Consider the following 24,362-nt stretch of genomic DNA (forward strand, 5'->3'; position numbering starts at 1 on the left):
GTCTGAGGTTTTTTCGAGGTCAGTTTTATTTGGTGTTTATGAACTTCAATGGAAGATTTTGTGGTCACTGAAAACTACTATGACCTTTTGAGTGTGGTAACAGTTGGCAGACATCTAGCAAAAAAATTATAAAAAATTCTAAATGATAAAGATTTTCCAAAGGTATCCATTTATTGAGTCCATGGCAAGAGTTATGAGACCCAGATACATTGTTTTGAACCTAGGCGAGTATATTATTTTCAAGAAAGAACTGTAGATTAAGCACAAATGTGAACAGAATGATTGAATCTTCAGTTTTTTAGTAAATCTATTGGAACTGGTTATTTTTCTAAATCAACTGGTTTAACATCCATTACAAATATAACAAAGGAGCGAATGTTCTGTGACCCTCGTTGCGGTCATATACCTCGGTAGGTCTAGTCTACTGTACAACAAACATCTGCCCAACATCTGAAAATGTATTTTAAGATGTGATTTAACGTCCTGAATTCCCTTATTAATCCAGATTACCAAAATTTCTGCTCTTTGTGTGGCCCCTTTGACCCTGCTGTCTATGTTGCCATCAGTATTGCTGTACTTTATAAATCTAATCCATTCTCAGCTAAAGTATTACAAAGGGAAATGTCGCCTGTTTAAATCTCAAATTGAGATAAAGTACTGCAAAAACTGTCCGTTCTTGCCCAGATTTGTTCAGTGACGTAACTATTGTAATAAAAAACAAATCCTTTTGGAACACGATTAATCTTCTTCCAGCCACAGTATCAAAAATAATCATGTCTTTCTAGGTACAGATTCACAAGCACTCATCATTCCCACTACAGTAAAATTAAAAATACAGACAACGTTAATACTAATTAGCATTATGTTAGCCGCACCACTTAGCTTCCGGCATTAGCTTCTAACTAGCTCCTCACATTGTATTTCGAAGGTTCTTCTCAGTTTGGTCACATGTCTACTGTCCATTGTTGGTCCTTGTGTCTCTGATCTGATTGCAGGTCAGTAGAAAAGTCTCCTCTATTTTTGTCCTGATAATCCTCCCTAAGAAAACGGCCCGTGTGTGTGTGCGCTTGCTAATACCTCCGGCACGTTAATCCTGGCGCAGTGGCCCAGCACCGTCCCGCCCTGGCATCGCCGCACATATCACACAAGTCGTTATCGGCAGATCGGATGTAAATTTGACCTCCGGGTGTCAGTGTGGATGTGGGGGCACCCATGAGCGCAAAGATGGTGGTGGGAGCAACCGGACAGGTATGAACAGGTTGATCGTACGCAAAGCTGACTTATGAGTGTGGTGGACTTCTGTATTACAAGGGATTCTAAGTCTTTAGTAAACAATGCTGTGATAAATATGGATTTGCAATGTAAAGATTCGGGTAAAAATTGACCAATTGATGCGTTAGACTTCTGGTCGTTAATAGTACTGATTAGCCTTGTGGAACTATGTCCTTCTTATCTGTCATAATTGAACTTTACTTGGTTAAAATACTATTTCGCGGTGATTAGCTTTTGTCGTAAACTTCTCACTTGTCACCAGATTCCCTATTTAACAAGGTGGTGTTGGTGGTGTCTTGCCCAAGGACACAACAGAGTGGATGCACATTGAGCTACTGCCACGCTTTCTAAAAGTCTACTTTGTTGCCATAAGTTCAAATAATGTGAATTAATTTGACAGAAAAATGGGTTTGTAGCGGCCTTGATGGTAATTAAGTAACTATGGTTTTGGACTCTGTATTTGTCAACCTGCCACCATGACAGTGTGATTGACAGCTGGTCTTATAGCATCTACATTTTATAAAGCTATCAATGTATATCTCTGTTAAATGCTGTCTTCATTTGGACATGGGCATGGTTGGTAATCCTGTGGTGATGCCTGGGTTTAGCTCACTCTTGCTTGCTGACGCTGCAGTAGACCATCTGTTTTTCTAAACTGCGGGCAATAACCGTGCCAGTTTGTTTGTCATATAAGGAGGGAAGTCTCTGTGTGGGTCTGAAATATAACTCTGAATACAACAAAGTATCTTGGACCAATACACTACTGCAAAATTCAACAAACAAAATACTGTGAGGATGTCCCCGAGTTTCCTTCCATCTTTCACCCAGGATTAAAATCTGACACAGGATGGAGCTGCTGTACTTAACATGAGGCTCTTAGACATCATAAACCAAAATGACACATGGTAATTATGATAATATACAATCAAATTATACAAAATATGAAACTAAAATGAGCATGGAGTTCAATATGAATATGGCTACATTATGGGATTATGGGATAGCTCATACGCTCCAGACAAATTGATATTACAGCGCTTTCCTATTTTGCCATGTATTCTTTTCCTTTTTTTCTTTCTTTTTTCTCTTGTTATTATTAATAGTTTGAATCTGCTTTGTTTGGTGTTTATGTATTTTGTGGATTAATACAAATGTTGCCAAAGATAACGACAATTTGAACATTTGAATAACATTTTACGGTCTATGCTTTCAGAATAGAATAGTGAGAGACATTCAGCAATTTGTCTGAGTCAGGCTGCAATCTAACCCCCTGGTCACAGTGTAGCGTGGCACTGTTACACATTTAGTCTGTTTTTTGTTTTTTTTAGAATACATTTCTTTTGTCTTCTGTTTATTTGTGTGTATTGTTCTCATGTGTTTTTGTTTTTTGCGTTTAGCGGACATCGTATGGTACTTCAACAGTCTGACCTTTTTAACCACTCCCAGACAGAAAGGTGTATCAGTGTCATGTGATCCGTGCTCTTTTCTCGGGGTCATTAGTGAGAGCAGCTTGTGGTGACGATGCCCCAGAGACACACACTTCTCCAGCAAAGCTCCTCAGAGACACTTTACAATCTACCTTCCTCAGCTTCACCGTATCCACGGACACTGCCCCGCGCCCTTGTTGCCATGGAGACATGTGAAGAGACTGTCATTACCCAATTTGGAAAACCAGTCTGATTTGGCACATCTTTAATTAGACTTGTTTAACTCCTTAAAACATATTTATCATGTGCTCTGTTTAATGGGGCATCAAAGTGTGCTCAGTTTTAATGTAGTTATATCAAAATATGACTATTTTACAGAGTTTAATCTTAGAAATAGAAGCAAAGGTGATTGTTTTAGCTCACTATCATCAATGTTAGTAATTTTACATCTTAAATCAGACCTTACTCAGCTCTGCTCTATTTTCTAATGTTTATCAATAGTTAAAATGTTTAATTCGTACAGAGTTTATATTCTAAGAGTAGATCCAATTGAATCAATCTCAAAAATAAGGTTTGTCCTAAATATGGTTACTATTGTAACTTCAGCGCTTTGCTCCAAACAATTGGGTAAATGATATCGTGTAATGACAGATTCTTACAATGAGTATCACTGGTTATTAGCAAGAAGACGCATTTACGTGTGGTGAAGTGTAGTGACATGTTTGCAGTGGACTTGTGATGTTTATGTTTGTCTTCTTTGTGCATGAGGTGGTGCGTATACTATGGACAAACCCGAGACATTGAAGTGGATGATGGCTACTTTGTCTACATCATTAGTAATCTTAATAATGAGAATGAGATGCAATTGTTCCTCTACCACTGGACGACTTCTGTTTCAAGGACACTTAATCAGGCACTAACTTGAGTGATGAAAGGAGTGAATATAGTCCACAACATCAGCCTAGACACTGGTGGTGGTGAAGAGGTTGCAATTAAGAGGCTAAGAAATTAAGCCTGAAGCGAAGTGCAGAAACGGCAAAAAAAAAGGAGAGGAAAGCGAGTGCATTCATATGAATTGCTTGAGCGGAAAAGGCTGGAACAGAAAATGTAAAACAGTCTTCGAATGCATTTACTCTCTTATCGCTTCAGCTAGCATTTTTTGTTTCGAAAATTTGCTTCATTATGGAATGTTTAACTCAATATATTTTGATATAATAGACAAAGTATCAAAAATGACTGGTTTAAAACTAGTATCTACACTTCTAATTAAACACTTCTCGATTGAGATTTTAAGATGCTAAACTCAACTCAAATTCAAAAATATTTAACTGTATTTATGTGTATTTACCAGTAGTAATATTAATTTAGTTTATTGGGGTTGCTCCATGGCTCTTTTGTTTGCTCATTATAAATATATCTTGGTGTTTTTTTGCTAATGTGTCTCTATGGATGTTGTTCAAGTTTGCAACAAACATGATTTATTTCCAATCATTTTAGACGTTACATTCCGAACTCTATAGCTCCAGCTAACATCTCTGTTGTCCCACACTGGCTTCACTATGGATTCCTATCTCTACACAACAGCATGCTAACCCATCCATGTGCTAACCCCACTTAACCTCACCCCTCGATTAATACCATGTTGCGATTGCTAAATGATGCAACCCAGCTGTAACACAGAAGCCCTTTGTTTATCACCAAAATGAGTGGGAATTGTCGCTCGCACCATCGTTTCTAACAGACAACCCTTAACGTTCTGTCCCCCGAGGCCCTTCCAGATAAACGCCTTATTGTCTCATATCGTGGCTACGTGGTTAGCCTAGCCCGTTTAGCTCGTTACCTCTCCCCTGTCACGGTGAAGATGAATGCCTCCCTCTCCTCAGGCTGTTGACGCCCCACCCCCAGCATTTAGGCTGCACCGGGGCGCGTGTCACGGGTGAAATATTGGGTTTAAATTGTTCTTAACAGTGACAATAGAGGCAGATGAGGTTGGACGTGAGCCATATGTTAGCACGGTTCACTCCAGGACATTAATAATAACATAGAGTCAGGAGACAGGGGTGGGGCCAGGTTAATGGCGCCAGTGTGTCTTACAATGGGCCCCAAGGATAAAGCAATTGAGCTCCAAGGGATGCGATGGTGGTGCTGGTGCAGGTTTGGCGTCGATTTGTCTAGGTGTGCGCTGTGGTGGTGCAAACTAGGGGGGAGATTGGGGGAGAATAGGTGTTAGGTTGTCAGTGAGTTTGGCGCCTTCATGTCCAGAGTTTGTGCCAACGCAACATTGTTTTGTTCTTATTTTAAAACATTGATCGATGTTGAGTGTATTGACCTTTAAAATGTTTTATTGAATGTGGTGCTTTCTGTAACTGCTGGTTAAAATAAGCAGCAAAGAATGCCAAGCAAATGTGCAATTTATCAACATGAACGGGGGTTTGTATGTCATGGTTTATATTTTTGTTCTCTTCGATCTTTTATTTATTTAAAAAAAGATTACAAACTGAAATCAAGTAGAGCATGTTCCAAAACGGTCATATGCTTATATTTGTTTTAAGGTTTTTTGTTTTTTTTGTTTTATTGTTTTAAATGTGGACTAGTAGTGTAGTTGTGACTTGACTGCTGAAGATTTTATTTAAAGTAGTTCATTTTTTTGTTGAACTATGTGCTTTGTCATTCAGTTATTGTATTTATGAATACTATAACACATACAGTAAAAGGTTTGGATAACACTTCTTATCATACATAATTACACCTTAATAAATTAATAATGTATGAACAATAATTTATTAAACATGATGATACCCTAAACACCTTATTTAAGTAATTACTTAGCCTGGATCATTTTAATAAACTATTTGTTCATTATGAATGAGACTTTCTTCATGCTTTATTAGTGCGGTAAATTGTGTAGTTATTATAAAATGAATTTTTCTATCAAATATTTCTAAATATCTGTATTAATATCCTTTATTTTTTTTGTTTTTTAGGTAAGTCTTCACATGCGCAGCTGTTGTTTTTGTGAGAGAGACTGTTCTGATGATGCCATGGTCCCACTCAGATAAGTTCAGCTGCTGGTCCAGTAGAGGGCGCTCTTACACTTGTATGTGGCATGGGTTGTATTTATCCAGACTATTCTATTTTGAGATTTAGTAACTTCTACAGACTATAGGATGTAAAGGGTTTATTTACATTTTTGCAGTTGTATTTTCTATTGATAAGTAAAGTATTTGTGCAGTTTTGTTTAGTTGGCAGTTTCTACTTTCTACAATCTCCTCTGAACCTTCACCTACCGTCACTAACAAGATCTGAATCGTGGGTTCAAAGGTCAGCGCTTGTATACTTTCAATTAGCTTTATTCCAGTCGGTTGTGTTTGAACCACTTTCTTGTTCTGATTACATTTTGTATTGGTAAAAAATATGTTTCTTCTTGTTGTTTTATTAAGACTTTCCACTTCTTTTTTCAGCCATTTTCACATTATTAAACACAACTGTAAGATTTGATGGATCATGACACCACTCCATCTAGGTTTGCTATGTTCAGTTTGGTTTTCACATGACTACATGAAGTTTTAAGTCCAAGGAGGCAGCTGGTGGTCCACTAATCACTCTTAGACCCTGGTCAGATTAGGAAACAGCCCTCTTTCCTATAGGAATTAGCGAGAAGTCCTTCCTTTCTCTTTAAAACTGTCATCATTAATAATAGCAATAACAGCTATGCATTATAATTTGCAGTTTCTAAGATAACAAGTAAAACTGAACGTGATTTCAATGCGCAATGCCGACTTAAGGTGGCGCCACAGGACCAAAAATCCAAAAGGGTGAGGCTGTGGTAGCACTGCAGTGGATGTCTTCTTTGTACAGTCTTCAAGGAGCATTTCATTAGTATGCAGACATGGTCGTTACAATTGTACGTAATGGTGTTGACGATCATAATGTTTTTTTTGGAAAGCACTCATAGCATGTGGTGGTATGTGTAATTTATGTACGTTTATGGATGCAAAGAAGGCCTGAGGAGAGGACGTGGGTACAATTACAGTAGTAGAAATGCTATTAAAGAGATACTCTAGGAAAAATGTATTGGTTGTAGCATTTTGTACTTTACGTGTCGGTCAGTTGTTAGTGTTTTTATTTTTCTGTAAACGAATGTCATAAATTTGAAACTAAAATGATAACTTAGAAACATTGTACCCTATTGTGTGCTGTGCAAACATTGTGTTAATGTTAAGTGATATTTTTTTGTTTCTTTCTCTTACCGGTATATTACATTTTTTTTTATCATTTTGAGTAGAAATGCTATGTAGAGTTACATGAAGAATATTTATATTGTCTTCTCTAGTAGTATAATAGTTAATATATAATAGTTTTGTTGTTTGTGCCATATCTAATATAACATGATCTCTAATGTTTTGTCTCATATAAAAAAAAAAAAAACTACAAATCTATGCTATGAGGAGCTAGCTTGCTGCTAAGCTGATTCCAGCACCATGGACAGTGCTCATAATGAAACCATTCATTTTATGCCATTAGCCTTGCTATCTCTTAAATGTTTCTAATTATGTATTGAAGGGAAATGTCTTTAAATGATAATAGATTAATATAATGCTTTCAATAATAACAGTGATATGATATTTTAGAAAGAGTTGACATGCAATAAGGTTTTGTGGAACATTATTTAAACATGTGCTCTTTCACCATACACAAAAACAACCAGCACTTGGACCGTACCATCTGCTCTTTGTCTTCCCCTCTCACTCGACAATGGCCACTTCCTTTTGCGAGATTTTTTTCTATTTTTCAAAGGACACTCTTGGGCGCTGTCATGTCGTGCCCTCCCTCTTTTTCTTTTTTCATAATCCTCTTGTGCATAATACAAATCAAAGACCAGTTTATTCTCATTGCATTAGGAAACAAGGGGGCTGGGCTTCCCCGTCTGCTCTGTTTGCTGATTGGCTGAGAGCTCCCACCTCTGCCTGGGTATGCCTTCTCCTATCCGTGCGTGCCTGGGATGCAGTTGGCCAGACAGCAGAGTGGAGGAGAGGACTCCAGTAACTTCCATTCAGTTTAACCTTGAGATACGCTAGTTAGTTATTTTTTGAAGAATTAGGAGATAGTAACAGGAAGAGCAGCCATGGCGCACGCTGCTGCTCACATTAAGAAAGCCCGGTTAGAGCTGGAACCCACGCCAGAAGAGAAGGCGCTGGAGAGAGCCCGGGAGAGGAGGAGGAAATCCAGGGAGAGGGCTGCACGCAAGCGCAAGGTACAGCAAGGACCAGCCAGAAGACACATCCTTTTATCTGGCACCCATAGCACCCATCTTACTGCCACCTACTACCACCCACCATCTCGCCATGTCACCATCATAAACCAGCTCTGTCTCCTGTGGACCCACCTGGACTGTCATCTTGTCCCGCACTGCTTCAAGATCAAGTCATTACCATTGTCAAACACATAAGAGCACAAAGGTCCTGCAAAACCTTGAAACCTTCATTAAAACATTCATTCATCCATATTTTGTTACTTTACCTTTTATTTTTGGAATACTTGTTGGTCAATCTAGGATACTGCTGTCATAGAAGATTGTCCTGGAAAAGTCAGTTGCAGAAAACTGCATCAGTGTCAGATGCTAAAGTTATGAAATTATAAAGTTACTATAATTATAAAGTTATGGTCGCTAGTTTATACAAATATGATATTGGCAAAGTGCTACATCGCATACAAATCACACCAGAATAGCGTATTTGCGGTTTTAGCTGCAGTCATTCTGCTGTCATTACAAATATAGCAACAAAATGTCAGAAAAAGTCCAGGGAAATGCATTATACTCTTGATGTTTATTAAATTCAGTTTAATTCAGTTTGTTTTTGTAACGCCCAAAATCATAACAGCAGTTGCCTCAATGGGCGACAATGAAAGAGAGAAGCAGATTAATCAATGTTCACAGGAATTTGGCAAATGAATAACTGTCCTTAGACCCTCCTTCTGAGAGGAAAAAACTACCAAAAAAATAATAATGGAAAACATAGAAAGCTCGGGAAGAACCACAGTGAAGGAGAGATCCTACTCCTACGTACGGACAGGCAGATGGTCGTTTGTTGATAAGAGAGTTCATCCAGGCAGATGAGGAGTATCCTGGTCTATAGGTCAGGCCCATGGGATGGAACATCTCAGGTGCAGTCATCACTGGAGCGGCATCAGCAGTGTCAGAAACAGAACCACTCCCCAAGAGGAGTGGAAGAAGGAGAAAAACATGTGAACAGCAATGAACAGACACAGGTGATCTAAAATAAGCAGAGGATAGTGCTCAAGCTGCCATACTTCCCCCAGTATAGTTGCTCCCAGGGCACAGGAGCAAGGAAACTGAAGGTTTTATTTCTGTTCCTAACTGGCCTGACCATAAGCGATTTCAAAGAGGAACGTTTTAAGCCTGGTCTTAAATGAAGAGACTGAGCTCTTTAACATGGACAGGAGCTGAGTCCATAACACAGGAGCTTGGGAGCTAAACGCTCTCCGTCCTACTGTGTTATTTGGTTGTAATCTGTTCATTACATTGACAATGTTAGGAAGCAAATGTGTACAGTATTTCCTTACAGGTTTACTAGCCTCTCCGCAGCAGAAAATGTGCTTATTCTTGTTCTGAAATTTCCACATTGAAGGACAAATAAAGCTTTTATAGATAGTGTTCATTTTCATTCAAATGTCATTGCAATGTGAAAAATAGTCAGGTCTTCTGAAACCCTACCAGTGCAGTTTTCTGATCCAAACTGCATTACAGTTTTACCAATCTCTTGCTCGACATAAAACAACATGTCACCTCCCACCTCCCACTGTTGTTGAAGTCTGCTGCCTGTCCTCTTCTCCTCCTCTCAGCCCTGAAGGATCTTCTCTGTCATCTGCTCATCCTCTCATCATCGTGTCATCAGACATATTCCTGTTATAAATGACATGCCATGTTACTCGTCAATCTCTTTCAATCACTGTCTATTGCCCCTATTAAGTAACCTTCAATATCCACTGCTACACACAATTTGGGCCACACTGTCTATTGCTTATAGACAGATTTTATGTTGAGCTGGCAATCTGTAGTCGTTTCACGCTCCACAACTTCACACTGATGATGGCTTAGAGCAGGCGCTGGACATAATTCTGCTAAGAGTGCCGGAAATCAGTTCGAAAGCGCCGTGTCCGCAGCCAGGCACTGATTTGGGACTGCGCTGAAAAGTTTGTGTCAAATGTTCTGCAATAATTACAACAAAAATAAAAAACACGGCACTGAAAGGCAAAAAATACAGACACACTTAACAATATAAAGTCGACATTTCAATGAAAATCTAAAGACAAAAAAGTGAGTTCAAAGAGCTGACTTAAAAACAGAAAAGTGAAAGAGCACGTTGCATAGTTTTTGTCTCCTTTAAGTTTCCGCCTTGTTTTTGTGTCCACATTTGTGCATTGCAATAATCTAAGTGATAAAAGCGCAAATTAAAATCTTAAAGTGATTGAAATCAAATCTTAAAGTGATTGATTGGGCATGAAAGAATAGTTTTTAACTTTAGCGAGTTGATCAAGCTAGTTAGCATTAGCGCTTTACAATTGAACATTTATGACATATTTCAAGTAATGGAAACATACAAACCTTAAAATCCTTTAAAACTCAAAAAGTAATGTTGTTAGCATTAGCATACACATTTTCACATCGCCTACATAGCCTATCTTAGCGCCTACGTAGCCTAGCTTAGCAGAAAAGGTCGACGATCAGGTTTTAGGAACATCTTGCTCAATAATGATTGGTTGGTAGATAAAAGACACGCACAACGGCAGAGTGGTTAGCGCAATTGCCATTCGTAAACCATTTCCTTCCATCCATCGTTGTATTTGTCATTACCCAACAGCTTTATGTGTTGTATCCAACCTCTGACACCATTTCTTTGTTTTCGTCAGCGAATTAAATACAACCTTTTTCTTCATCGCTGACACCAACGTTATCAAAAGTACTCCCATAAAATGTAATTGCTATTGTTTGTTTTAATAGAAGCCATGAAAACACATTTCCCAATCCTCCATTTTCACCTGCGCAGCTAAAAAGGTCCTGTTTTAATATCGACAGATGGAGATTATCACATGGATTATGTTGTGGCTTCTGTCACACAAACACATCGAAAAGTGATTAATAGATTCAATTTGTTGGATGTTCTGCCTTGAGCAAGATGGCCGACCTTTACATCACAACACTGCTGTTTTATTTATTTGCTGTGAGGAGATAATAGTGCTAATAAGTGTCAGCTAAACACCCATCTGACATGTTATGAAGTGTAAACACGTGGACATTATAGTGTGTCACATTGTGTTATGATGGATCATACGGGTGATGGAGTCAGTGGGGATGTTAAACCTATCAAGCACGCACATCTTTCATCTTCTCCAAAGGTCAGGACATAGAGGATTTGCATGACCTGCACGGTGGAAGAGCCGTCTTGATTTGTATGTGGTGCAGTGCAGGTCTGCGAGGTGGAGCGAAGGTTTTACATTGTTCAGCTCAGTTTTATTCTATCTGGCTTCAATTTAAAGCTACAAAAGAGTCTATTATTTACATGGTTTCTTAACTTGATAAGAAGCCTGATAGGAATTACTCAATCACCAAATTATGATAAGATAAGATAAGATATTCCTTTATTGTCCACACATCGGGAAATTTCATTGTTGCAACGCAGGTAGATACAGAGGAAAAGAACAGATAATAGGAAGTTTAAAAAACACTCTCAGTAGAAGATCTCTTATAAACAAAAACTCCTATAGACAAAACCTCCCATTTCCCAACAAGGGATGGAGGGGAAAAATAATAAAGATAAAAATAAAATATAAATAGAAAATATAAATAGAAAACAGCTAGCGTAAGACAAGATAATAATAATAATAATAATAATGGAAAAATAAACATTGATTTGATTGATTTGTTGTGATTAAGCAATTCACTTGTTTCAGCCCGAATTTGTAATGAATAATAGTGGTGCCGTTTGTTCATGTGTGTCCAGTACAGTACAGTCTATTAAGTGTTCCTGTACGTGCAAAAACATCTCTATTTGTCCTCATAACTGCTCTGCCTGGCTTAAACAGTGGATGTTCTTCCCTGCCCAACTCACAGCGTGTGCCTGTAACATATTTATTATTGCATTGATTGCTTTTGCGGGTCGTTTTAGGGCAGAGCTCAGATGGCCACAGCATGTCATTTGTGTTTAAACAGTCTGTGTACAATATTCTTTGGCGGAAATCCCACTTGATCATTATGTCTTGCAGTCCGGGGCTTAGCTGATGTTAGCATTGTTCTGATATACAAATAATATGTTACGTTAGCTCTTTTCTTCCAACCCCTGGCTCTGTTCAGCACCGCAATAACGTCACAACTGCTACACCTTTGCTGCATCCTGAGTAAAATGCATCACAGCTTTTGGATTTTTTCGTGTATTGCATTTTTTCCCAGTACATTTAGTAACACACCTGCCTTGACTGCTTCTCTTGGCTGTTTTTCTTTTTTTCCTTGCTGTCCACACGGCAGCAGAACAGCTCTTGGAGTGAATGCGCACTCGCTTTTTCAGTCCAGCGCTCCAAGGCCGGTTCAGACTGTGCCTCCTCATAGAAAAGCAGTGACAGTGCGCGGTCATCATTAATCATCCATTCTACTCTCTTTACTTTCTGCATTGCACCTTTAAACCAAGAGAAACGAGGCATTTTGTGTTGTTTTGTGTTAATAAATGTGCCGTTGTATTAATAAATATCAAGATGAATACCATGTTGTCAGTAAAGAAAGTCAATTAAGTTTGTATAACTTGTCTTTACTTACTTGTCTTACTGCATTTGTCTTACTGCATGTGTATGTGTCTCTCAGGTATGTCACGATTTTATGATTATTCAGGAGTGTTGTTACTATAAATCTTCATCTTTTGTAATTTCACTGGACAATGAACATTTGCTGCTGTCAAGGGTAAAACTAGGCGTAAGATTTTCCTTTCCAAAGCTATGATTGTGGTCATAGATGGATTTGCACAATCATCTTAAATTCAATAACCTTAAAGAATGCTGCTACCTTGGTGTGTGTATTGTTCCACATTTGTCTATATTTTGACATTGAATGCTAACATCTTTAATCAAAAAATCATAAATCATTTGTTAGCCATGACAAGCTCATTCATGAATTTAATCCAACAGACCATTTTTGTTTTTGTCTTTTGCTCTCTGTTTTGACGTTTCATTTGAATCACCAACATTTGCTGCAACAAATTCCAGCTACAGTACATTATGCAGTGTAGAATTGGACGAGGAGAGCCCAAATGTTGTTTTTCCCCAGCAGCAGAATGTTTTTCACAGTAAAGTCCTAACTACCTGAATGATTACAGATAAGTGTTTAAATAACTGCTGACAAATGAATCCGGGCCCCCACTGTTCAGCCAGATGTGCCCTTCAGCTCCACAACTAGCTCCACTTCATCCATTCTCCCTTCAGGGCTGTTACAAACCGCCGTCCCCAAATTAATCATTTCATTTTACTATTAAACCAACCATAGCCACAGTTGTTTTAGTGTCTTCGTTGTGTTTTGATGTTTATCTTGTTTTAAGATGGGCTGATACATGTTGTCATCTTCATTATGTCCCAGTGCAGCAGTAATCCATGTGCCGTTTTGTTCATGCTTGTTTTAATAGTCCATTGTGTAGAGCGGGGCAGCCTTAACCTTTCAGTGTAATAACTTTTAGATCCAGAGTACAATGGAGCTATAATGGGCTATTATTTTGACATGTGTGACTGCAAATAGCTCTGCATTTACTCTTAATTTACAGTTAAAAATGTCATGTTTAGAATTGACTCGAAAAGTGCTTTGAGATGCTCCAGAATCCTATATTATGTAGGTTTGTCTTCTTAACTATAGGTACATTCAGGTATAATTCTTTGCCTTCATCAGTCTGGTCACCGGTTCCATCTCCCTGAGCCAATCAGAGGTACAGATTGTCCATCCATATAAAAACAAGTATGACAGCTAACAAGAGAAAATTAATATCATGTGGAACTGATGTAGAATCAATGAGCAAAGCACAAACGCTGTTAATCTGAGGTGAGAGTTCTAAATGAATGATGAGCTCTTTTGTTTGAGTCGCAGAAATAAACCAATCTGATTGCACAGTTCAGTTTGAGACGCGGCAGAGATAGATAGATAGAAGTAAAGTATTGGATAAGTGCGTATTCTGAATCTTTGACATGCAAATCCCTAGTCGAGTAGATCCCCTGTGGAACCCCAGTACTTATATTCACTTTTATATTATTTATATATTATTGCTGCTACTTTAGGGATAAATATTTAATTTCTATGTAATGACTTATATTTTGCCTATTTTTAACTCAACCCCCATCTGCCCTTTTGTCAACAGTTATGCTGCTGGCAACATTACATGTGTATTTCATCTCTAATCTCTGTCTGCAGCTGGATGCTCAGATTACGCAATTTCAAGGGGAAATATTGGCAGTGAATTTATAATCCCTGTGGATCTACATGCTCCCTCTCACCTACTATCTGACCATCTATGGATTATAAAATGTGATGTCCGAACACAGCGATGGGCACATGTTTGTGTACTTGATTCTGCAAAAATACAGTTATGGCAAAGTCTGAAGCATGCTTTAGTATAGGACTCAAGACTGATCCTTGTGGAATCCACTGCCAGGAAAACCAACATTCCAAGGAAACAAAATAATGTTTTATTTACTTCCATGAGCAGACAGCAGCCTTTTTATTTTCTTGGCTGGTATTCTGACTCGTGCTGTGATACGTCTACACCACTGATGGGTGCTCATGTTAGTGTAGCAGGATTGACCAAATCCTGGATTAGACATTTTATAATCTGGACGCAATGGTGCAATGGGACACTAGCTCATGAGGGATACCACTGCTATTGCCATGACAACCAAAAAGGGAGAATCCACTATGGGGTGGCAACAGCTGAGTGTATAGAGACTTACAGGTATGGCAGTCTGTAGTAGTTCAGTATGATGGGATACTGTGTTGGCTCATTGTTCAAGGAAAAGGATCAACTCAGGGATTTTAGCAATTTGCATAAACTGCATATTACTGCAATTCCAGACATATCTACAAGCCTATTCAATCATGTTGATGTTGATTAAACTGTAAATGATCTTTAGTTGCCTCAGAGAAATAATGACATTTAAGGCAGCCACCTATACAGACTTTTACAACCTTTAAACTTCTGTGTGTTCTTGTTCTTAACCATGTTTATTCTTATTTAAATTACAAAAAAGAAGCAAAGATTGACAATAATGCATAATGAGTTCAATAATTGCAAAAATATATATGATTTCTTTATTAAAGGTTTTTTTTGGCCCGTTGGCTTTGTTGGACAGGACAGCTGAGTGTGAAATGGGGATGAGAGAGAAGGGACATGAAGTAAACTCTGCTAAGATCATTTTCATCCTGTCAGCCGAGTTATGGTGCGAAAATACAAATTGAGTGTGTGAAGTGTGAAGTCTTGACAGGTTGAGAAAGTGCAGAGGTGATAAGAGCGTTACTACCTGAGGACTGTGTTTGTGTGAGCTGCAGTGCAGACTCACAACTACTACCATTGTGTTTCTCCTTCATTCCAATCCATTCTTGTCTCATCTTTTGCACTGCTTTGTGGGTGTTTGGGCTGCTATTTAAAGCAGGTGCATTATACTTCCACATTTGCCACATTTTCTTTTGTGTAAGCCAAGATGGTCCTGCAAGGCTTCCAACAGACTGTCAGAAAGAAACATGTCATGTAGAAACCATAGCTATGGATTTAGCTGGTTATCGAGTTGATGCATGTTTGTGTTGTTTAAGAGCTCATTGTTGGTCCTTCAAGGCTTAAACTATTTAATGTTTTATTATATTTTTTCATTCAAATTAAACCAAAATAAGCATACAATTATTTAAAACAAAAACGGTTCAATAACAGAATCCTGTGGAACTCCGTAGACATTTATATATTTCATACCATTCCCTAATACTTTGTGCCTATCAGGAAAAATAATTTAAATAATAAAAAGGGTTTGAAATCAGATATTAATTATGATATTTTTTTATCTGATCAAAGTGAAAAATGTGTTCGATTCATAATATGAATTGAATATGACGTGTCTTATTTTAAGCAAAAAATACTGAGCTCATATAACTTTATAAAATGATTGTTTCCAAAGCAACTGGGAGTGAATCTATAATTTATCTTTTCTCTTCTGTGTTATAGCCTTGTCTGCTGCTGTGTTAAGTGACTCATACAAGTCAGTACAAGATGAAAAGAAAAGTACAGGAGTGACATGAATTCCAGATCGGCCCCTGCAGTTTGACATGTGTGTCCATCATGATTTACATCCTTTGATCTGGTTTAGCATTAAGCAGTTTGATTCAGGCATATTGTAGCTTTTAATGTATTATGGTCCTCGATTTATGTACTAATATGAATATAATCTGGTTATTTCGCTTTACACTGATTTAAATGAATTATAATTTAACATTTTGTAATCCCAAATCAACAAAGGGCAATGCAAAAGCGACATTTATTTTATTTTTTGAAGAGAATTGTATCATTTTTGCCTGAACAAGTAATGAAGCACAACCACTAATCAGCCCAAAGCTAAAGTCTATAGGATTTACCTTACACTTTATTCAGCAAAGTGCACTTTTTATTTGGTCCCTGTACAATGGAATTAGCACTTTACGTCAACAAAAGCCACAGCCACTGTTTAAAATTCCCTTTGAGCCTGTATGATTCATTCTTCTGGCTTTGGCCGGGCTATAAATAATCCATTTGAAGATTGCAAGCTGAGGGCTGGGATGCACAGTGGCAGAAAGGTTAGAACTTTTGCCTAACTACAATATCGTCATACAATTTTACACACTAGTCAAACGTGAGTGTGAACATGGACCTGAGCAGAATCTGAGCGCACTAGTCCTCCTCGTCCTCCCTCCAGCAGCGGGCCATATGGTGGATCACAGATTAAATGGTTTGTTGTGTACGTCTTCCCCAACTGGTGGATTATAGACTGGCCTGGGAGGGGCTTCAGACATCAGGGTAATGAGTCGCCGTGTTGAGGCATAGGAACCTTTTCTTCGACTGCGTGAACTAAGCGCGCGTTTTGATGAATTTGCCGGTGTAATTGGATGAGGGCGGGTAAAAGTATTGGACAGGACACTAAGTGAATTAGATCCAGGGAAGGTTAATGAGGCTCAAAGGTCTGTTGCCATGCACTTATGGTCAGTCTGCTTCTATGCCATGATTAAAGTATTGCCGTTCTTCTATATTCATAATATGCAGTTGGTGACCATAGTCTGTCTGGGATCTGTCTAACTGTCTGTCGAAATCTGAGCACTTGGAGCTACTAGGTATTTAGAAGAGGAGGAGGTCAGTCTTCTCAGTTTACACGTGCATAACCAACCTGAGAATTTAAATAACTAGTTCTAACAACACCTTCTTTTGCACTATTGTATTTTTATTTATCATATAATTGGTTACTGATCTTCCCCTTATAATGTGTATTCATTTTACTCATGGCTTGTTTCACCTTAAACATATTTTTCCAAAATTATATCACAAAATACACAGTGTTACGATTATTGTGAGAAATTATTGTGGATTAAATCCAATCCAACTTTATTTGCTCATTTTACCAACACAAAGTTGTCAAAGTGAATGAATGCGTACAAACAAATTTTCTTTCATTCCCATTGTGTAACTATTCCTGCTGTTTGTGACCCGCTTTACAAAATTGTACTTTCTGAAAGACAAAATTATGTTAAATATGAAAATAACAGCCAGATAACATTAACATTTAGGTCTATTTTTTGGACTCCAGATTGAACTAAAAATAAAGTTCAAAGTTGCTTCTAAAAATTGTCATTATTATAATTTTGTGTTCGTACAATTAAATTGCAACCTGAATAATTTAGATTATCCATTAACCTAATAATCTTGACATCCCTAGTCATATGTAGGTAGAGCTTCACAGTGTTTATAAATCCATAAATCATTGTCCATGTTCATTACAACTGCATGTCGCTTTGTTTATCTCCTCTTTTTATGTGTTAATACAATTTATGATGAGGGAACGCTGTTGGTCCTGCGACGAGTCAGGGGCCAACAGGCTCCAGTCCCCTAATGGGAAAAAGAAACGGTAGAAAATGAATGAATGAATGAATGAGGGAACGCTGCACAGATATGAAGTAATGTGTACTTTCAGTAGATACATTACTTTAAGTTGTAAAACATGAGATTCTAAAGCAGAGGTGGTCCGTTTAAAGGCCAATTGCAATACAAATGTGTGCTTTATGTTATATTTACTAATATCACTTAGCTCACAGTATATTGATTATCAGACAATGCATTTGCTATTAGCCCAACCACCCACTTACGTGATTTATGTAGATATTTCATATTCTCTCACACATACTGCTTACTCAGATTTTGTTGCTCCCATTTGCGGTCTCTAAAGGTTTTCATGTGGTTTCCTTGACAAAAGACACTTCTTTCCCTACGCTAATGTATTCTATGAATGAGAAATGTACTGATGTTTTGCACAGTAGAAGTATTGTGCACGTCTTCAAAGAACATGCCTTACGTCCTGAGCTCGGGTCCAAACAGATATGAATGAAAGAAGGTTGGGCTGTTGTCTGGGAGGTTAGCATTAGCTTGTTGAACCAATAAGCTGCTGTGAAAAGGTCTGTGTGACTTTAATTTACATTAGCTACAACAAAATCAATAGCTCTCTGCTCTGGGCTACAGCTGACACATATCCACATTAGTGAAACGTTGTGATGGCTCTTAGTGAAATCGCTCTGGCGAGTCCCATGGGAGACTCGTGCTGTAGCTATGATGTTTCAGATCCTACAGATACAAACCTGTGAACGTTTCAGCAAACAGGTGTTGTATGTCATGGGATAGTCTCCTGGGTGAAGACATTTACAAAAGGTCATGTAAATGCTTCTGTATACAGTAGTTAAGTTAGAAATACTCTACGTGGGCGGCTGTAGCAATACTTACATCATTTTAATAACAGGAGGTACATCAAATTTTGTTCTTACAGTAATGTCCAAACAAAGTGGGGAAAAAAAAAATCCAAGTAATCAGTCAATATTTAGTAATTTAATTGCATTTTCTGTTTTCATTTTGTTCTTGTTTGGCCTATTGACATTGTTCATGGGTTCAAATTTAGTTGTTTAGGATCTACTGCTGTATTTCATATATTTCTAGACACTTACCATACTTGACTGTGGGGTTGGGATCATGTATTCTACTCTATACACCTTGTACCTCTTGCAAACTTGGCAGCATTTACTGAATTGTCTTATCTTTAATATTGACATCTGAGTATTACGGTTAACTCCTCCTCCTTCCTGTTTTTGGCGTGCTGGCCTTTGCCCACCTCGCTCCGCTCTCAACATGCATATTTGTGCTGGTGGGTGTAAAAATAGCTCGGGAGGGAGGCGGTGGGGGGCGGGTTGGAGATGTTGGTCAGTGGTCGGCCAGTGGGAATCGAGGAAGCCCTGGAACATTACCGACCGTAGTGACAGTTTGTCGAGGAAGGCCTGGAGAAGGGTCTGCTTTGCGGGGCAGGTCCGGGTGTCCCCCTGGATGGTTGTGGTCAGTTTTTTAAGGGAAAGGTAGAGGAAGTTCAGTGAGAGGATTAGCCCAGTGATTAAAAGCACTTAGATTTGTTACATTCTGATAGGATAAAGCTGGAACCTGTGCAGCATGGGCAACGCTGTGTGTGAGGTGTGTGGCACAGACAAGGGCCTGAAAGCTGCCACCAGTCAGACCGACCTGGACCAGGATGCCCTTCCAGAGTACTACTGTGAGGAGCACTACCCGGTGCAGCCTCCTCTGATGCTGGTAAGACCCTGCAGACAGGTGCACACTCAGGGCGAGGGCAGTCTGCACCACTGATCCACAAACGCAGCTTTTAAGTGGTTTACAGTAAGAGATGTTGAACTTGGGCATTTTTAATTTATGGTTGTGCTGAACACTTCTATGTATAGCTTTGTCAGGCTGGTAGCTTCACTTGGAGAAGCAGAAGTCTGTTTTAGAACTGCTCATTTATAGACACAAGACTGATTATTAATATTCTTTATCACAATCAGCAGTTTCTGGAAACGGCAAATGTTGTATTTTTAAACCAGATTATTTTACTTTGAAGTGTTACATTTTCATTGGGAAAGGCAAAGTTACAATACATCTATTTGTTTGTCACTGTATCAATTTTACATCCTACAAGAACCAATTCATATTTTAATACTGTACATATGCATAGAAAATAAAGATGTACCTTTCACATGGACATCTGCAGCATGAAGCGAGTGTTCTGTTGTCAATCGTACTCACATGTTGGCTTTACTGTACTTGAATACACGGTGAACCCAAAGGCATGTTTACAACTTTACGAGGTAACGTTAAAGTGCCATGTGTAGTCAGTGCAGCGTTATTCCTGTGGTCTGTATGTGGCACAAGGACACACCTCCTGATAGGCAGAGTTAGCGTTAGCATGTTGCTGCGTTGCTCTAGCCGCTCTGTCGGGCCCTCTCCTCTGTCTTTAAAGGTCTGTGTGACATTCCGGCTCCTAAAGTGTCCCAGTCAGTGCAGTGTGGGCCCTTGAGGTTAATCTGAACGTCCAGCTAATGACTCCAAAAGCCTCGCCCTGTCGCCACAGCTCGGAGGCTTCCTCAAGTGGCACGATCAAAGAGATGCATTTTGTTTAGCTGTCAAGTATTTTTAGAGGGCGACAATAGATGGTTGGGAAGTTGTACAGTAAGTGAGAAGTAAGAAAATGGTGTCAACATAATTCAAATGTGTTTCATTTCTGCCACAGCAAAGCAATCGCGGATATTCTTCTTCTCCTGTCTGGAAGCTTATATTATAGGCCTAGTCTATGTCTATGTTTCTGATGTTGTGATTGACATGTTTCAGGATTAGGATGTTATGTTTTCTCCTGCCAAGTCAATTTGAATAAATCTAAAATCTAAAATTGCGTGAGTGTCAATGTGTTATTTCTCCTGTAAATGTGGAAAAAACATCTTATTTCAACTTACAACTCTACTTATGAACAGATAAACAAGATGAACCCTGCAGGCTCTTTGGGATCACGCACAGACTGATTACCTTGTTTGTGACATTTCTGAGTCCATGTGTGAAGGGAAAGCATCTAATATCTTCATCCTGCCTATAGCTAAGAAGCTGGATTTTCACTCTCAAAAGCAACATGATAAAGCAAAATGGAAACTGGAAATGATTTAAACTCCACAGACAAAAATGAACCAAAAACAGCAATAGAAACACATTTTGTCAGTTGTGCTGCTCAGTAACCTCTGCATCACGTCAATGCTATCCATGGGTTTCAGAATGATGAGAAATTAGGACCGTTGTCGTGGCGATTTATACCAATTTAAAACAAAATACGATATCTTTTGAATGCGTAAATGTTCTCAAAATGTCGCAGTATGACAGAAGCAAGAGATGAATAAGAGTCTAATGAATGGCATCAAAGTGTGTCTGAAGCTCTTCGGTCACCTGTGCTTTATTTTGATCTTGCAATGAATATCTTTCAAAATAAAATGTCTTTGGTATAGGTCCAACTTTACACTCAACAGGCTCGCTGCAGTAATTAGCTGCTGATGTGTAGTGTGGGTGTTGCCATGACCCCGTGACATCAGAAGAAAATGGATGAAAGTCGAGTAAGAAGTGAGAAAACGATTATATTCAAACATAAAAAGGAGAACATCACTTAGCAACCGCCTTTATACTCTGTCTGTCTGTCTGTCTGTCTGTCTGTCTGTCTGTCTGTCTGTCTGTGTGTGTGTGTGTGTGTGTGTGTGTGTGTGTGTGTGTGTGTGTGCGTGCGTGCGTGTGTGTGTTACGTTGACTCAATACAGACAGCCACCAGTCAAATGAACTGTTTTTATGCAGCTAATTGAATTATGATAGGTGCTTTATTTTCCAAAGTGTCTGGTTTGAGAAGCCGAGCGCTGCCTTATCAAGTAACACGCAGATGGCAAAGCAAATGAGCTTTTAATATCAAGAGCTCACACCACAAGCAGCACCAATGGGAGATCGCTATATCGCTAGTAAACATATATTTTCTGCTAAACAAGGACTAGGGCACGTAAAACACCTTTACGTTTGTCGAAATATAGATAATTTAGGCCTAATTCTAGATCACAGTTGCTATTAAACTAGTCGTTTCTCGTTTTTACTTTGTTAGATTGCTTCCAAAACCCTTCATTTCAATGATTACATGGACAATATCTGCATTAGCGTGTTTGTATATTATGTTGTTATTTGTGGCATTAACTTAAGTCCTATGATTTTTCTCGTGTTTTCGCTGTGAGCTCATTATAATCATGTGGTTTTATTCTTCACTAAAGTTATTTGTGTGTCTGCTTTGGCTGTGTTACTGAAGTTATATTTGATAAACGCGTGGTAATGAACCTTATGTTTCGGTGGATCCTCCTGTAGCTGTGAAACCCAAACTCCCGTTGTCATGGTGACCTCCAGTGGGCAGTGCTTGTCTCCGTGGTAACAGGGAGGGGTGAGGATGCTCCCAACCTCAGCACTGCTAATGCTGGAGTGTGATTTGTATTATTGATGGACTTCAGACTTACTAAATGAATGTTTGATGTCATGTGTCGGCGGTGCAGCTTCAGGCCTGTGCTTTGTCTCCACTGACAGCTTTTATTACATCTTATAATAATAATAATAATAATAATGCTCCGGTCTAGACACATAAAACATTGGCCTAGCCCAGAATGCTGTCATGAATTCATAAATGGACACTAATATTATTTTAGAAAACAACATTTTTCCGTTTGAGTAATGTGTTCTTCTGTAGTTTTAGTTTTTTATAAGGCTATACTTTTATTGTCATTTGGCATTTAAAGAGGTCTCATTGGACAGCGGCAAGTGCAGGGGACATATTATGTAAAATAGACTTAGCTCAGAGTTGTATTTTGATTGATGTTTAAGTAATCCTGTATTGTCCTGCATTTGAGGCTTGAGCGCTCATATAATTTCTATTTTCACCTACCCCTTATCTCTGCCCACTTATCTGTATCTGCGATTATTAAGGTCATCTGCAGGTCATACATATTAGTTTTACAACAATAAAAAAAACACCAATGAAAATCTGCAGCTTGCAATGGTGGAATTTCACTATGAAGAGCGAAAATAATGGTCTACGAGCTTTTGTCTGCTCTGTATTTATAGCAAAGATCATTATTTTGTAGTTTGGACATTTTGAATCACGATATTGAGCTAAAACGACTTGGTGAAAGAAACATGTCCACGCCGAGTTGAAAACTGTGACTCTGATTTCCAGACCACAGTGGCGGGCAGTGGATTTAAATGAGTGCCAACACGGCTACAGTACACGTCTGAAACCTACGCATTTCACAGAATACGGGGGGAGTCCAGAGCAGTGGGCGTGTATGACGGGCTGAGGAAAATGTGGAGAGCAATCAAAGCAATGCTGTTTGGAATGTAGAATGACAAACAGATACTTTTGAACATACTTTTGAACATACTTTTGAACACACTTTTGAACACACTTTTGAACATACTTTTGAACACACTTTTGAACACACTTTTGAACATACTTTTGAACACACTTTTGAACACACTTTTGAACACACTTTTGAACACACTTTTGAACACACTTTTGAACATACTTTTGAACATACTTTTGAACATACTTTTGAACATACTTTTGAACACACTTTTGAACACACTTTTGAACACACTTTTGGTGGTAGCGAAAAGGCAATCACAAGGAAATGGTTGACACAAACCTCACCAACATTGTAATAAACATCAGACAAATGGAAAAAATGACAAAAGGAGTTTTTTCTCATTAATTAATGACTTTTTTCTCGTTATTTAATGACTTTTTTCTCGTTATTTAATGAGTTTATGTCGTTAAATTAAAATGAAAATGTAAAAGGAGTTTTTTCTCATTAATTAATGACTTTTTTCTCGTTATTTAATGACTTTTTTCTCGTTATTTAATGAGTTTATGTCGTTAAATTAAAATGAAAATGTAAAAGGAGTTTTTTCTCATTAATCAATGACTTTTTTCTCGTTATTTAATTACTTTTTTCTCATTATTTAATGAGTTTATGTCATTAAATTTCTGATTTCGACATTTTTCTCATTACTAAACGTCTTTTTTCTCATTAATTTATAACTTTATTCTCGTAGTGCAGCGCTTTTTTTCTTTTCTTGGTTGGCCCTTATACTCATAGAAATGGACAAGTTTGATAAACTAAATGGGACTTGACTGTTGGACTTGCTGTGCCTTAATTGTATTTATGCTTGTCAATTGTACCATTATGATTCTTCTTCTTTATTTCTATTATTATGATTATGATTATGATTTATTTATGTATTATTTGTGCTACTCTCTGGGATGTAGGAGAATAAAGACTACTCAAGTTAGCATACATGAATCACTTTAAATACAACTTCAAGGGAGTAAATAAGAAGGGAAAACCATGGTTGAAAAGCTCTTCATAGTCAGTTTTGCATATCATGAAAAAAGCACAATACTGTACATACATACGTCTTTAATGTTGGACTGACCTTTATGGCAACTGTTGTGTTAAGAATTGTGATGTCA

At 38.2% G+C, this 24,362-nt stretch overlaps 1 protein-coding gene across 7 annotated transcripts in view; it reads left to right on the top strand.

Moving 5' to 3' along the window:
- The window catches only part of ank2b (ankyrin 2b, neuronal), a 136,814-nt gene that overhangs the window by 53,117 nt on the left and 59,335 nt on the right, over nucleotides 1-24,362 (top strand). The window contains exon 1 of one of the 7 annotated variants that reach the window (XM_072458534.1): nucleotides 7,701-7,953. The exons of 5 other annotated variants lie outside the window; for them this stretch is intronic. In XM_072458534.1, coding sequence (XP_072314635.1) covers nucleotides 7,825-7,953 — 129 coding nt within the window. In that variant the 5' untranslated portion in view covers nucleotides 7,701-7,824. Of the gene's footprint in view, nucleotides 1-7,700; nucleotides 7,954-19,438; nucleotides 19,592-24,362 lie in introns of those variants that run through there. One more of the 7 variants, XM_072458531.1, reaches the window with a different exon arrangement.

Source organism: Eucyclogobius newberryi, unplaced genomic scaffold, assembly GCF_026437365.1.
Source record: "Eucyclogobius newberryi isolate DKJ021-1_F unplaced genomic scaffold, fEucNew1.0.hap1 SCAF_22, whole genome shotgun sequence".
In the NCBI taxonomy this organism is placed as follows: Eukaryota; Metazoa; Chordata; class Actinopteri; order Gobiiformes; family Gobiidae; genus Eucyclogobius; species Eucyclogobius newberryi.